Here is a 15352-nt window from a genome sequence, read left to right as displayed (position 1 = left end):
TCTCGCTTGCTGGACTTTGGTGTCAAACTGAGCAGTGGATTCAGGAAGAGCACAGGCGTGCTCTGCTGAACAAAGCGGTAAATGCCTGCGTAGGCACATCCGCGCACCCGCAGTGTTAAATGCTGCTCCCTGCTTCGCCCCCCGCAGACGCTGGCTGTTTGCAGAGAAGCAGCTCTGAAAGACGCTGGTTTGCTCTTAAAGGTCCTGAAAAAGAGAGGCCGGTCATCTGGAGGACTGAAACTTCCCTTCTGCTGAGGAACAAAACCCTCGGTGAGGCCAAAAGGCTCCCTCCTTCCTTACCCAGACTTCACGCAGTGCCCCAGGAGCACTGGGTGCTATCGATGAGGAGCAAGGGACACGGCAGCAGGACCGTCTGTTAGGGTCCGCCAGGCTCTGAGCAGCACATCCCCCAGGACATCAGCTGCTCTTTCCCTTAGCAGCCAGCTCATGGCACAGTAGTTATGTAAAATTAGCCAGCGAGCGGTAATTAAGGATTGGTGGGAGCACTGGATACTGCTTCTTTATAAACTAACCTCTCTGGGGCAGGGACCTATTCTTTCTAGGTATTTCTACGCTTGTGTCACCCACAAGGAGAGCAAATCCCCAAGTGGGGTTTCTAAATACTCCCCAAAAGCAAGTTCTTCACAAAGTATGCATTACTATTGCCGTCTCAGCTTCCTCTTTCTAACTGTATCTCAGAGTACGTACTTACACAAAGATTAAGGCACCGAGTAGACCTCACTGAAGTCACACAGACTTCAGTGGGCCCTAAACTGAGCTGATCCTGAGATCTGCAGAACACCATGAGCAGTGGCCCGCTGGGTGACCTCTCGCCACGCTTTCTGCTGCTGGTTATGACAGAATAAAACATACTTGTGGTGTATGTGATACATCTTCTGTCACTCCTGAGCAAAACTGCCACAACTGGGTTATTATTCAGATATTTGTGGTCAGCACCTGACGTCAATGGGAATTCTGCCCCTGGATCTCTGAGAGGACGGGATGCTGGTTACAATGAACTATTTGATATTGTTATCATCAATATTCATGGCCACAATCTCACAAGTTGTAAGTAATGGGCTCCATGCAGGCTCAGCCACCCTTACCCGCACAGCCTCTGGCAGGCAAGGCACTGAAGTCGCACACAAACACGTGATGAAGTTGTATTTAAGTGTTTCCAGCGGAACCTTAAAAGACTCACAAGGTGGAATGAACACACTTAAACAACAATGTATGCAGCCTCATGAAAAGAACAGATTACGCTGGCTGGTCAAGCAAATTATCCTGACCTTAAACCCAAAGGACTCGGCGCGCTCTGCAGCCTATGCTCTGAAATTGGTTTTGAAGCATTAAATGCCTTTACACAGGCTGTCCCCTGGGTCCATAAAACACATGTTAAGGTCTAAGCTGGAGTAAACCAGAGCCCAGACAGACCCACTCTTGGAAGGAGCAAAGCCCAGAGACCACACAGATGTTCCTGATGGTTAGAGCAGCTCCAAGGACAACGGGGGGCAGGGGAGCGAGCCTCCACAGCCTGCGTCACTGGGGCACAGCCTCAGGCTCTGCAAAGCCACCAAATGGCCCAACAAACCCCAAACGGCCAGCAGCACCCTCAGGAAAACAGGGAGATCGTCGGGAACATTCTGGCATGACTCTCCTGGTTTCACAAGAGTGCATTTAAAAGCGAGAGCGCAGTCTGGCGGGGACCAGAGCATCTCCGCACCAGAGCACAGCACCACACGTGCCAGCATCCCATCCCGCTCCCCCGCTTTCCGCCTGCAGGACCAGGAATCGTTTTGTCATGAAGAAGCTCAAGTTCGTTGAACATGCTGCAATGTGACCTATTCCAGGCACTCACCACGAATGTCCTACCAGGCACCTTCTTACCGAGAGCCCCCCAAAAGCCCTCCCTGCAGGGTGGAGCCTGCAGACACGCAGCTCTACTATGGCATACACCACTCCTGGGATGCACAGGCTTCCATGCAGGAGCAATGTGTCCTTCGGGAGGAAACGAGACAGAACGCCAAGGAAAGGCCAGCCTCCATCAGGAAGAGCCAAAGAGAAAACCAGAATCTGGCTGAGTTTCAGGAACCTACTGGCACTGTAAGGATCAAAGGCAGCAGCTGCCCACCAATATAATTTGATTTTGGAGGCATACTCTGGGCGTGATCCAAGCAAAACCAAGGAACCCTCTCCTCCACTTGCACCACAGGCTGCTTAGGTGCACCCGTCCCTACGTCATTATCCCAAGTCATTTTTTCCCTACCATAGTAAACGGGCTGGTATTTCACTTCAACCAACTGCAAATCCTGTCAGCGCGCTCCATACCCTCCCCTCCCCACAAAACAGTTGAGAGTCAATGTGAAAAAGAAAAAAAGCAGGTTCATCTCAACTTTGAGCTCTAAACAACTGCATCCCTCTTGTACCCACATCAGAAAAAATGGAGCAGATTTTAAAAAAAAAGTCACGAACAATAAACTTGTATTGTGGAAACAAACATGGCAATGGTGCATACGATCAACTCAACGATAAAAGTCAGAAGGACTGATTTCTGGGAAATCTAATGTAAACCATTCCACATGTATGAGAAAAGCTGACATAAACAACCACAAGCCATTTATGGCTGGCTAATTAAATTAGGGAGCAACCCCAAGTGCTGTACCCCAGCAGAGAGCTGCTGATGCCGGGACGCGGGCAGCCCTGGCTGGGACACAGCAGCTGATAGCAAGAGGAAAAGCAACAACAACCTGCGGCTTTCGGTGGCTGCTCGCAGATATTTCACACTATCATCAGATGAGTCAGCACTGGGAACATGTGCGCTTCAAGAGACAGCGAGCTGCCTTTCATGAAATGATATAATTTATCCTGGAAGATTAAAGAGAGTAAAACTGTAGATGAAGCCTACAGCCTGAAAATTGGCCAAAATCCAAGACGAATGCTGAAATCAAATCCCACCACATAAAACCATATGTTGCCATTTATATTTGAATAAATTTCCAAGGTCTGTCATTTGGAAGGGTGGCTGGGACTAAGAAAGGCTGATCTTTCTTTTATTAGCATTATTCTGTGTAAGAAGCAAGATTAAAACGGGTTACCACAGCTATAAAAACCTCTGTCTCTACTTAGGCTGTGAAAAAAAACTTTTTAGGTTGCATTAAGCCCACGTCATTCTGGAAGAACAATGTGGCTTTATGGAAAACCACCCACGAAGAGTCCTGTCTCTGGAAAGGCTTTGGGTGCTAACGAAGTAAACCCATCACAGATCTGTTACAAAGGTACAACACAATCCGATAAGGAAGCAAAAGGATTCATTATGAAAAACATAGCGACGATTATATCCATGTCCACCTGTCAATGCCCTCAAGTCATACAGTTCACATCCAGACCACCCAAGAGCCAAAGTTCAACTACGACAGTGCTCACGTTGCTCCTGCTCACGTGGCCGCATCACTATAAGATGTGGCAGAAAGGCAACCCGGGCAGACTGCAAAGGACAACGAGGATATTTTGGAAAAACTGAAGGTGTTTTCATGTGCAGTGCCAGGCCAAAACTGAAAATCGAAGGTGACCAAAGCACATCCATCACCCTCCTGCCACAGACGACACGAAGCACCACCTCATTCTGCCGGAGAATGGAGCTCGTAACTAAACCCACCACAAGCAAATACAGCGTCTTGCATACAGGGACGGCAGTGAGCACAGGCAGTAGCTCAGGCTTTGGAGCTGCAGCTTGTGGGCCAACGGTACAGAAGCACGCTATGAGACACAGCTGCCGGACTGCTACCTCCTCCACAGCTGGAGGATGGATGCTCTTAAGTGTGAGACGCAGTGCCCCATCCAGCCACAGCGACTGCCACTGCCCTGACACGAGTGTGGGTCTCAGCAGAGCAGGGGACAGAGGAGGACAGCTCTGAGACAGCAATGTACACGTTCGTAGAAAAGCTCCCGGAGTTACACAGCGTCCCTGTGCCGGGGAGCAGGTAATGCCTGGTGGTCCCAAACTCCACATAGAAAATGAAATCATTTTGGTTGCATCTGCACTTGGGATGGATATGGTCTGTCATGGCAAAGGCAGCTAACAGCGACCTCGAGGCAGGACAAACAATCCTCTGGAGGACCCAATTTAAAATACTTAAGCCTTAGGAAAGGCTTTGCAATACAGGACATTTTCTGTAAGTGTGAACATTAAAATGACCATCTAACCATGTGTTGCCCAAAGGCTGTTTTAAGCTGCTCCCTCCGCCTTCCGTAACTTCTTGAGTTCCATTAGAGGGAGAAGCGGCAGCACCATCTCACAGCAAAGACGCACCGTGTCGACGAACGCAGCCCATGCTGGATGTGGCGTTATAAACACCCTGATGTATATGCAACCCAAAAATTCATCGGACCCTTTGTGACCCTTTTCTCCTGTCTGTGCTCCTTTGTCCGGCGGCACAATGCCGGCTTTCTCTCCCCCACAACAGCCCACTGTGATCAGCAGATCCCACCACCAGCAAGCAGCACTCCACAGGGACACTTTGTTTGGACTGATCATGCTGACATTTTTGCAGTTTGCTGAAGAACAAAAAAATCACTTTTCCCCTAAGTTCCTGGTTAAGTAAACAGTTATTTAATACTTACTAGGTTAAAATACCTTTTACTTCTCTACCAGCGGGGTTAAGGCACTCTCAAAATACTGCTGCAGTGTGAAAGACAACAAACGCATTTACATTTTCCAGCACTTGCAAACAGTTTCTTCTAGTACTGAGTTATTATAATGGCCTGTAAGAATAATTCAGAACTGCTGTTTTCAGTGCCACCATTCATCATTCAAACAGAGCAATCTGACTCTGAATTAAGCATTGTGAAAATCAAGGGCTGAACAATATTGTCTCCCTTTGCCGGAGTGAAAACCGATGGAGGTGAACAATGAGGTTCATTGCCGTGCCCCCGCCCTTTCAGCTCGCTGCCCAGTGATTCCGATGGAGCCGGCATCTGTAAGCTCAGCACTAACAGCCCCAGCCAGGCGCTGCACGAGGGGATTGCAATTCTTCTCACCTGTCAGATATTTCGGAGCTGCAAACACATAAGTCAATTAAACTGATGATAAAGGGCGCGTCGGCGGGTCAGACCTCGCGCCTCTCTCGCCCCCTGTTCTCCAGCACGTTAGGGCAGCTCTCCTCTCCCCAGCACGCAGAGAAGTTCAGACCCTGGAACAACCACCAGACACTGAGCTTCCCAAAAGTCTTCTGGATTATCTGAATTCCGATTTGTTTTCTTGGCATTTCTTCTTCTCTTGGAGCAAAATGAGGTAGTTTCTTAAAAGGTACAGTTCATCTTAGGAAAAGCACCTCAATTTTGGTTTTACTTTTAAATAGTACAATTATTTCCCATACAGAGAAGCACACAAGCATACACTCACCTTACCAGATTCAGTTATTTTGGTATATGCTTGTATAATAAGCAATTTAACTGCTCTGCTGGGTGACAGCCAAAGTCAGGAAGTGTTCCCTGTGGAGAGCCAGGATTATTCCTGGCTGGCTTTCTGTCTCACTACAGATCCTAGTCAATTCTTTTGCCTCTTCAGTTTGGATCTGTTTTAAAACTACTATTGTGCTTATTTAAAAAAAAAAAAAAAAAAAAAAGAGGGGTAGAGTCCCTCTGGTCTTTTCCCAGAAAGATTTAATTGTTTTTAAAGTAAATTCTCCCATGTTTAAAATGGAGATTAACAAAAAGCTGCAGAAGGATTTAAGATTAAGCTCCTTAAAATTTTAATTCAGAGTCCTGTGAAGTATATTCAAGAACTGTCATTTTCAGATCTTCGCTAAAGCTGAGGAAATTAATATGTTAAAAAAAAAACAACCCAATTTCTTTATAACTGTTTTCACTATGCAATCATATTAGCACTGTTGGGTTGTGAATTTTTTTTAACAAATCTGTAAATTTACTGGAGCTATTCGTTTATTGGCTGCTACGCCTTCAGTAAATTAAAAACATGTACACTATGTAAATAAAACAGCTAACTAGAAATACCACAAAAATGTTCACTTTTGAAGCAAGGACACAAGCGAGTTGGAAAACAGCTTTCTGCCCTCAGCCCCAACAAGCTTTCATTCTGTTGAACCAGAACTTTTGTGTTATTTCTGTTTCTGGTTGTTCTCACCCAATGTCATAACCTTGCTCGCAGTTCACCTGTCCACATTATTTCTCTGCCTCAGCTCTAAAGAATCCTCGTGAAGGTTTGGTAATGCTGTGATAGCTGCAACTGACTATGCAGTCTTTCAGCTGGGGAAGAAGTTCATTCGGGTGGTGGTCTCGCTGCCTGCTTTCCAGGGATGCCCCACGATGCTGGCCAAGCTCTGGGTGCAATTAGGCTAATGCAGGTATTTCTGGAGATATATGGTGCCCTAAAACCTTTGCCTCCAGGCTCTGCCAGTGATGTTTGCTGCAACTGAAGAGAAACAGGCTGAGAGACTCTGGTTCTGACTGTAAGCAACAGCTCCTTAAAACTAACCCAAAAGTCAAAGGGCTATATATATATGTATACATATATATACATATGTATGCAAATACAGACATATAATATGCAAAGCATTATGTAATTTTTACTAGGAACACACAACCACAAGAAACATTACCATGAAGCAGACCTAACCCACAGCACAGCTCAGAGCTGGACCCTGAGGCGTCCAAGCCACGGTCTCCATCAGGGCAGCCCCTGATAACATCATTATCAGGCTCCCATCCATGCTCACTTCAGGCTCCCTGGGAAGGGGCTCCAGGAGCAAGCTGCCCCCAGTTAAATGCTACACCAGTCTCCAGTTGAACATAACGCAAGTCAGCTGGGAAAGCAGAAACTCCTTTACGAACTGCGCTTTCAAGAGGAACGCAAAGCAATGCAGGGTTTCGGTACTCAGATCAGAAAAGAGACGGGGAAATGCACCCCGAGTTATAAACTGCTCTTGTACCCACGGGATTGCTTTCCCAAGGTGTGAGCCGCAGCCCAACACGTGTGACTGCACAGGTGGCCACCACGCCGCTGTGGTCCAGCCTGCGGGGATTCCTCACCCGCCTGGCAGAGGGGGATGGTCAGTGATCAGCCATTCGTGATCCTACCGATGAAGTGACATCAGGTCACACGCATCTGCGCAGAGCTCACTGCACTGAAATTGCCCCCTTCAATATTTTGCTACATCTAAAATTTATTTTCCCCCAGTCGAAAATGTCAGCCACGTGCAAAGCCACATTTCCCCACACTCTGTTTCATGCCTCCTGGACCAAGACCTGGCAGAGTTTGAGTGAAAGTACAGCTGCCCTCTCAGATGGAAGGTGCTTGGGTTTTCAGCCTGCTGAAGACACCTTTATCTCACCACAGAACTCCTGACATGAGAACAGAGGGCTTGGTTATCCTCATATTCTTTTCCTCAGCTCTGTAAAACCTTCTGCATCCTCTAACTAGTACCAACTGAAGCAAAAAATTTCCTACACAATTCGCTCTTGGCATACAAGTGTATTAGAAGTATCCAGTCGATGGCAGTGATGATTAAAAGATCTTCTCAATCTGTAGAAACTCATCAACATGAAAACATCCTTCCTTGGCAAGGCAGCAACAAACACAAGCATTTTGATTGTGGCAAGATGTCAGTGAAACACCAGAGAGCAATGGCAGCTTTGGAATGATGCTTGCTTAGGGTCCTGAGTTACCACCACGTGGCTATGTGTGGTTTAAGCAGCACCATCTCCACACCATGTCTGCATGAAGCGAGCAGAAGTGCGTGAGAAGCTGCATGCTTGCACCTTGCTGGCTCTCACCATTTCTGATGGCCATGTGCAGACTCACCAGGACACCGATGTACCCAAGCTCCAGTGCAACACACCTTTGCAAATTCAAAACAGCATTTCCCAGGGGACAGTGAGGGGAGTAAATACTTACATATTTATTTAATTATTGGTGGGTTTTTAAATAAATTATTAATTAATATTTACTTACATAAGAGTAAACCCAAGTTTTATTATTGGCAGTAAAAGGCAGCAGCCTAATTATCTTCATAACCCCGCATGCAATCACACTATTAAAATGAATTAACTACTCTGAATAAGCATTAGGAAAATGTATCTTTTTCTTCCAACAGTGCACTCGGCCTCCTTCAATTTAAATGCAGCAAGCTCTCAGCAGCTGGTCGGTGACCCTTGGAGCTCCCCTAAAGCTGTCCTGCAGCTAACTCTGCTCTCCTTTTCCTCCCCTGGCATCCTGCTGGAGTGCATTTGCTCATCCTGCAAGACAAACCTCAGTCAACTCCGATAAAACCGTGTGGCCAGTTCTCACAAATCCATGGAAACAAGCACAAAGGGCCGGGAACACCGCTAAGGGAGCCCACTGGCAAGTGGGTAATGGCAGGGTCGCGGCCGTGCCGAAGAGCTCACCCAGCCAAGGCTGCAATATCCCATTAAGCAGCGTTTGCCTTCAGCGTGAGGTGCTGGGAGTAAGAGGGGGCTGCAAACAGAACCGGCAACAGGCCAGAAAGCATCAAAAAGATAACAGAATAGTCAATTGCCCCAGCTATTCCCACGCGTTACCTGTGGCACAGTAACTCCAAACCGTTTCCCATAAATATCCAGCAGAACTCAGTCAAGCATCACTCAGAGAAAGGGAGTTTTCCAGCTGCAGAGCGCAGGTGGCCGGAGCACACCTGGAGCCGCTTGGACAAAGGCAAAGCCCTGCTCCTGCCTCCAGCACCTCTGCACGCTCCTGCTGCAGGACATCACGGAAGCTGTTGGAGGCCTGATGACACCGACAGTGCCCGTCCTGCAACTACAAACCCAGCCGAGCCGCTGGGGCTTGTCTTGACATAGGGGCTAAGCAGCACCTGGGCTTCAAAAGTGATGAGAGCTGTGAAACTAACATCTTCGAAAAGAGAACCATGGGACGGTGTACAAACCCGCCTTGCTCAGGAACAAGCAGGGACAGGGCCTTTGCAGTTTAATTTGAACTTTCTTTCCCGTTTAACCCACATCGAGACCCCATGAAAATGGATGAGCTGAATTTAGGCTGGAAACTGAGGACGATTCAGCGATGCCTGCGCCTGCCTGGGAGGAATGAGCAAGCCCAAGGTGCGTGCACGTGTGGGGCGTTTCTCCATCAGAGAGCTGGAAGCAGCCCTTCTGTCTGTGCTGAGCAGCCCCCGAGGCACCGAGCAGGCTGCAGAGAGCAGACTCGTGCACCACGACAGACTGACCAAAACCATCCCCTGCCTGTACTCAATGTGCAAACTCCTCCAGCGTTACAGGGAACACACAGGAGAAATGCAAAGACAGATGAGAAACTAGTGCTGATGTCTCCTTTAAAATTCCTGATTCATTCCCTACAATACCAACGAGGATTTCATTGTAACCGCTTCCTGCCTTCTGGCAAAATTGAAAAAAAAAACAGTAACAAATGTATTCAACTGCTCTGCCACTTGCTGGCCTGACACAGGGGCTCGTCTTTCCTACCACCAGTGCGACTGCATGGAGTGTGGTTTCCTCAGCTCTAATGAACTTTGCATGAAACACTTGCCTTTCCTCCCCTCCATCCCCACCTATTCCTTCCCTCTCCTGACCTCCATTCCCCATCCACAACGATAGTTCCAGGGTTGTTTTTTTCCCTGTTGAGTTCAGCTTCATTCAACCCCATTTCAGGCTCCTCGTTGCACCTCTCAGCAGCTCCAGAATCGCCCTGTGTTTCTTTTTGCAGAAGTGACCTTAACCCTGCCCTAAGGCACCGAGCCCAGCGCCCCACACAGAGTGGCCACCCCGGCACAGGATCAGTGACTGCAGGTGAAGGAACGCCACTAGAACAATTTTCAAGAGGCAGCTCAACAAAACAAACCATCCTCGCTTTGAACATCCTGCACCCAGCCAGAAAAAAGATTAGTCTGTAAAATAATTTTCAAATGAAAAGCCATTTTCCAAAAGAATTCTTGACGAGATTCAGATCAGCTGCGGTTTTCCAGCTCAGTCAGACCCTGAGAACCAAACTCGGTTCCCATTTACATCAGGGCAAAGCTCAAAGCCTAATGAAATATTTGATGTTCACCCCGATGTAAATGAGAGCAGAATTTGGTCCGAAATATCCTGTTTTCCCTACTGAGTTTATTACAGGGTGAGTGTTAGGCAGGAGTTCAGGTTTCTTTTGAAGTTCTTTTATGGCAAGGAGCTAGAGTGGCAGAGATCTAGTCCGACGAGTCGAATCTGTCTTAAATATGCACACAGGGTCTGATGAAAGAACCACAGAGAAGCTGTGGCAGCCCTGCAATGCGTAGCTACAGAAGCCACACAAGTATTATTGAGCTTACAGCAATTTAAATTGGAAGTATACTGCTAGAAATCTAACCCTGGGTACTTTACATGTCAGCAACTCAGAGATTTTTAATATACCAGTTGAATGAGTTATGAACACAAAAATTTGAAACCATTACTGAAACCTTGCCCAGGAGGAAACTGGAAAACAACAGCACAGAGCAAGAAATAAGCAACATAGTTGGATAAAGAAAAGAACAGCAAAATGCAGAACTGAGAAAGGTAAAATCCCCTCTCCTCAGCCGCTCGCTTCACCTGCATCTGACAGCTCCGCTATTGCAAATGATGAAACACAAGCAGGAATGGCATAAATCCATGCTGGCAGTCTAACTGAGCGCTTTACAGGGGAATTTTTGAATGCCGGCAGGAGAAAAGACAGGTGCTAGAGCACCTGGAAGAAAACGAAGGAGCAAAGCCTCGGCTAAAGATGTCAGGAAGGCAGAAAGCAAACCGGAGGACACCCATCCCACCCTGTGACATGCACAGTGCCGCACGGGCTGGCCCACCAGCGGTGTTTCGGCTGTAGCCATTTGCCCAGCTTACCAGTAACCCCAGTAACCCCTCACACCAGCCTCCTTAACGAGTCCCATTCCTTCTACAATGGAGTAGTAATAAGCCAGAAGAAATTAAGCCTGGAATAATAACATTGTACTTTGCATGTTTACAGTGCTCTTCCTATTTAAAGCGCTTCTAGTACCCAATTGTTCTCCACAACAACCTCATCTGCATTTGCTCCTGTGACTCCTTCACTCCACAAAGGTGCAAAGAAAGACACGGGCCGGCAGCTTGCCCAGATGGATAAAGGGAAGAACCAAACTACAATTTCCAGTTCTGTGCCTGCATTAAAGGACCGCAGACCTTCCCCCGGTGGGAGCAGAACGCTTATCTCCGTACTCTGCTGGGGTCAGGCAGCAGCAGGGCTTGCTCCACGGTCACCCAGCCCTTCCAGCTCCAGCGGCCGGCCAGCAGCTGTCCCGTGTCCCATGCCCATCGCCTGTGTCCTCAGACACAACACAGCTCACATTATAGCACAGGTCTGGTCCCTCAAAGCTGAGGCTTCTACAACAGGCCCACACTGGAGATTCCTTCAGACCTTTTGCTCTGGCTCTGTACCACGGTGAGCACCTCAGAAATACAGTTATTTGTCTACGACATGCAAATATTACAGTGGATGTAAATCAGAGATTAGCATCTCCCCCCCAGAAATAACTCCCCAAACACAAAAAGTAAAAAAATCAACAACTTGGCTTGTTGATCACCTGCATTAACCTACTTATAGCAACAGCAGCATTAAGGATAATCACGCTACGTGTTTACACATGGTCCAGTTGGGACTCACCACGTCTAACGTTTTTTGAGCTGGAAAGTCTAGATTCCTTTTTTCTTTGATAATAAATCCACACAAACATCCATCTGCAAAATAAACTACAACAGCAGCTTTCTAGGACTCAGTTCCCCCACTACTGCTTCCAAAGCTTGATACAACATTCTCAAATCCCACTAACCCCTGCATGCAAACGTATGATACACTTGGACACGTACACCCACCGACAACACTGCTCTGCCCCATGTGAGCCAACTTGGATACCTCTATTAATTTCAGCAGTGTTCCATCACAGAGACTTGATTTTGTAACTTCACAAATAAAATTCCTACCGATAGTAAAACCACGAGTTTTGCATTTCAAAGGTTTGCATAAATGGTTCTGAAAATGGAAGATCTAATAAACCATTCCTGGTTGTTTCAGAGACGGAAGAACCGGAGTGAAGCTCTCAAGATCTCCATTAGTTTTCCACTTCAGTGGCTCACCTCGCCTGACCAAAAGGTAAAGGGAGCAATTCACAGTCTGGATTAAGCTTGTTGGGATTATGGCTCTTTCACACAAACACGAACAAAATGATGGCATCAACACCACCATCTACTTCTTTGCAGCTCAAGCTGACTTATGGAAAGCCTGCAGATTATGAAAAACCCTCACTCTAGGGAATTTAGCTGAATGAGAAAGCTCCAGCCAATAGTGACAGAACTATCAAAATGCACGCCAAATTCTAATGAAGCAGTAAAAACATACCTCCTTGAAGTTATCGAATGCAGATAAAATGATTTCATGTCCTCCTCTAACAAGGCAAACAGCTGCTAAAAGTTCTAAGACAAGGGCCTTTGTCCTGTGAAGAAAAGAAATGGTGACAGTCAATTACCACCACGTGCTGAACCACCTTCTCCCTACCTGCTGGCAAAACGGATGCACAGACGCTGGGAGCCACAGGTTGCATCCCGTGTATTTTTCATCCTTTGAAACTAGTAAACCTGCAAGGTGCATAATGCTGAGCATCACCTGATCCAGGGCATTTTGGCTCTCCCAGGATCATGCAGTAACTTCCCCCATTTTAACGCTTCTCAAACCATGCAAAAATTTAAATCACAAATTACGCTGGGGCAAATTCAAACAAACCAAAGGCAGTGGCATAACACTGGTAAGGGCAGCGCGGGTCAGCCTCCAGCAGCCTGCGCTCCCGCAGCGCTCGCCCACACAGACCCCGAGAGGAGGCAGCTCCACGCCAGCCAGGGTCACCGCAGAGCAGCCCGGCTGTTCACGAACACACTTATAATTCAAATCTGTATTTTTCCAGATACAAATCTGAATTATTTTCTATGATAATCTGTATTATTCATAGCCACACACAAAAAAACCCCACCAACCAACACCCAACCCCAGAAAAAAAAAAGATGTGATTCACTGCAGTAAATATAGGATGCCTTAGCACGTCTTCCCCCTCTTGAATCAGAAATCTGGGCAACTGATTGACAGCAGTGCTAACACAGGCATATTAATGAGAGAACACAGCAGATAACTGAAAGAAAAGCATGCAGCAGACTCAGTGTAACCCTAATATAAATAATCCCCATCACTTTCTTACAGGGTTCACGTAAGGCAAGAGCACCAACAGGACTTTATAGCCAGATGAGCTCTGAGCAGATAGTAAAATCATGCAGACACATATGAAATTAGTCTCATGCTAAAGCACTGACTCAAACCAGATGTTACAGAAAACGAAATACCTTTTGGCTTTCAAAGTGTCAAGGTTATCTTTGGAAACCAGATAAAATGTTCACTTTCCTAGGAAATTTTAAATGTATCATTTTCAATTCTTACTCAGCATTTTTTTTCCTGCCATAAGAAGGAAATCCAAGCTCTTTCAGACAGGATCAAGGAGCTCTTACTACGGATCTTCAGTAATATCCCCTCCACGGGCAGGCTATGAGCCAGGGAGAGCCACCTCTGCGAGCGGAAAGCCCAGGGGAATGCCCGGGTCTCCAGAGCTGCCTGGAGCGCCCACACGCCTGGGGTGGGGATGGGGGAGAGGACAGATACGGCTGCATCTGTGGCATCCATCTGGGCACAGCCAGGAGTCAGGAGCCCCTACAGCCATCCTCCACCCTCACTCCGCAGTGTACACAGCCCGGGGATGGGATCAGCTCTGCAGCATCTCTCAGAGCTGCTGCTTCCCTTTTTGCACACCTCGGCCGACCCTAAGCACTCAGCTCTCTGGTTTCTTCAAAAGTTACAATGGGGCTAAACCAAAGAGAAATTAGGTTTTGAACAGCACTAAAGTTACGTTTTGTCTTCAGATTATTTTAGCCATATTTCAAAGCATTATTTTTTTATAAGCAGAAACCTAAATAACCCCCTTCTTTCAAAAATGAAAACTCAGGCTCTCTCTTGATCACCTGATTTTCAGGCACAGGACACCAAAAATTATTAAAATCAATAAACTTCCCATATCCTTCCCGTTTATCCTGTACCTAGGCTTGCTGACTTAGGGCTAAATAAAAGAAAGGAAGGCAGCACCTACTTCCATCAGGACACGATTTCAAGCAGTGCACTGTAAGGCAAGCGCACAGCCTAAGCAACAGCTATGTATATGGATACACAGATATATGCTGTTTAGTTTTGCCTCATCCCCTAGTTTTACCTTTCCTTGCAAACATCAGTGTGCCAGATTCGGTTTCATTAGACATGCAAGAGGCTCACAGCTCCAGGCTTGCTGGAGGTGGCTGCCAGGGTCACCAGTGTGCGCAGGACGAGGAGGGGACACAGCCTCACAGCCACCAGTTCCACTGCGCCACTGCCACATCACTGCCGTGGCTGAACAGCAACCCGACCCAGAACCACAATGAAACCCTCTCTCAAAGATATTCAAACATAAGGACCCTTCAGACAAAATTTCGTAAAGCAGGTTTTCTTACTCTTCAGGAAAACCCCACGCTGAGCCGCCCATGATCAGCAGACTCAGTGCAGCAGAGCCGGCGTGCTTAGGCAGCAAACCTGCAGCGGAGGAGGCAGCAGCTTCTGAACCCAGCAGACCCAGATGGCGATCGCTCATCCATTTGCACCATTATCTGGATTTAATCTGATGCAGAACCAAGTCTGGTTTTTTGCTACAGGTTCGTGCATAAACGTACCCCTGAAAATCCCTTTCCAAGTACTCCTTACTTACCTACTTCTTAAAACTCTAAAAGCAAGTGCAGCCTACCTGGGATTCTTGTTGTTCAAACTTAGTGCAATTTCATTAACGGCATGTGGATGCGACATGACCATATTGAATCCATACTGAAAAGAGAAGGGGAAAATATTGTGTCAGCTTGGAGACTGAAATTATTATTTTTAAAATCCAACAAATTACATATCTCTGACCAGAACTGGCGGCAGTCTTTCACGATCCTGTAAGCCAAACAAAACCTTGTCGAGTTTACCAAGTCAGTCAGAACATTTCCATCTCCCACCGTGCCTAACAACTGCTCTGCCATTAACAGCGTCAAAAGTGCTTGGTTTGGCCATGTCAGCCATCAAAAAGGGGTCCAAGAGCTGATCCTACACCACTGCCAACCCCTCTGCTCATCCTTTCTCCCTGCAACCCCTTTTTAATTCTGACAGTCAAGCGCATCATTTATTCTCTAAAGAGGAATTTGCAATTCAGCTGCCAAAATCATTCCTTTTCCAGCACGCGTGCTGCCATACAGTGACTACACCATG

The 15352-nt window shown here is 47.0% G+C and overlaps 1 protein-coding gene across 13 annotated transcripts in view; it reads right to left on the bottom strand.

Moving 5' to 3' along the window:
* FMNL2 (formin like 2) overlaps positions 1-15352 on the bottom strand; it is a 152851-nt gene that overhangs the window by 27054 nt on the left and 110445 nt on the right. For all 13 annotated transcript variants that reach the window (XM_055717466.1, XM_055717469.1, XM_055717465.1 and 10 more), the window contains 2 exons: positions 14853-14929; positions 12389-12482 (listed from right to left, as the gene is read on the bottom strand). In XM_055717466.1, coding sequence (XP_055573441.1) covers positions 12389-12482; positions 14853-14929 — 171 coding nt within the window. The remainder of the gene's footprint in view (positions 1-12388; positions 12483-14852; positions 14930-15352) is intronic.

The sequence above is a fragment of the Falco cherrug genome, chromosome 8, assembly GCF_023634085.1.
Source record: "Falco cherrug isolate bFalChe1 chromosome 8, bFalChe1.pri, whole genome shotgun sequence".
Taxonomy (NCBI): Eukaryota; Metazoa; Chordata; class Aves; order Falconiformes; family Falconidae; genus Falco; species Falco cherrug.
Note: the sequence above shows the minus strand (reverse complement) of the source record. Positions and strands in the feature narration are given on the sequence as shown.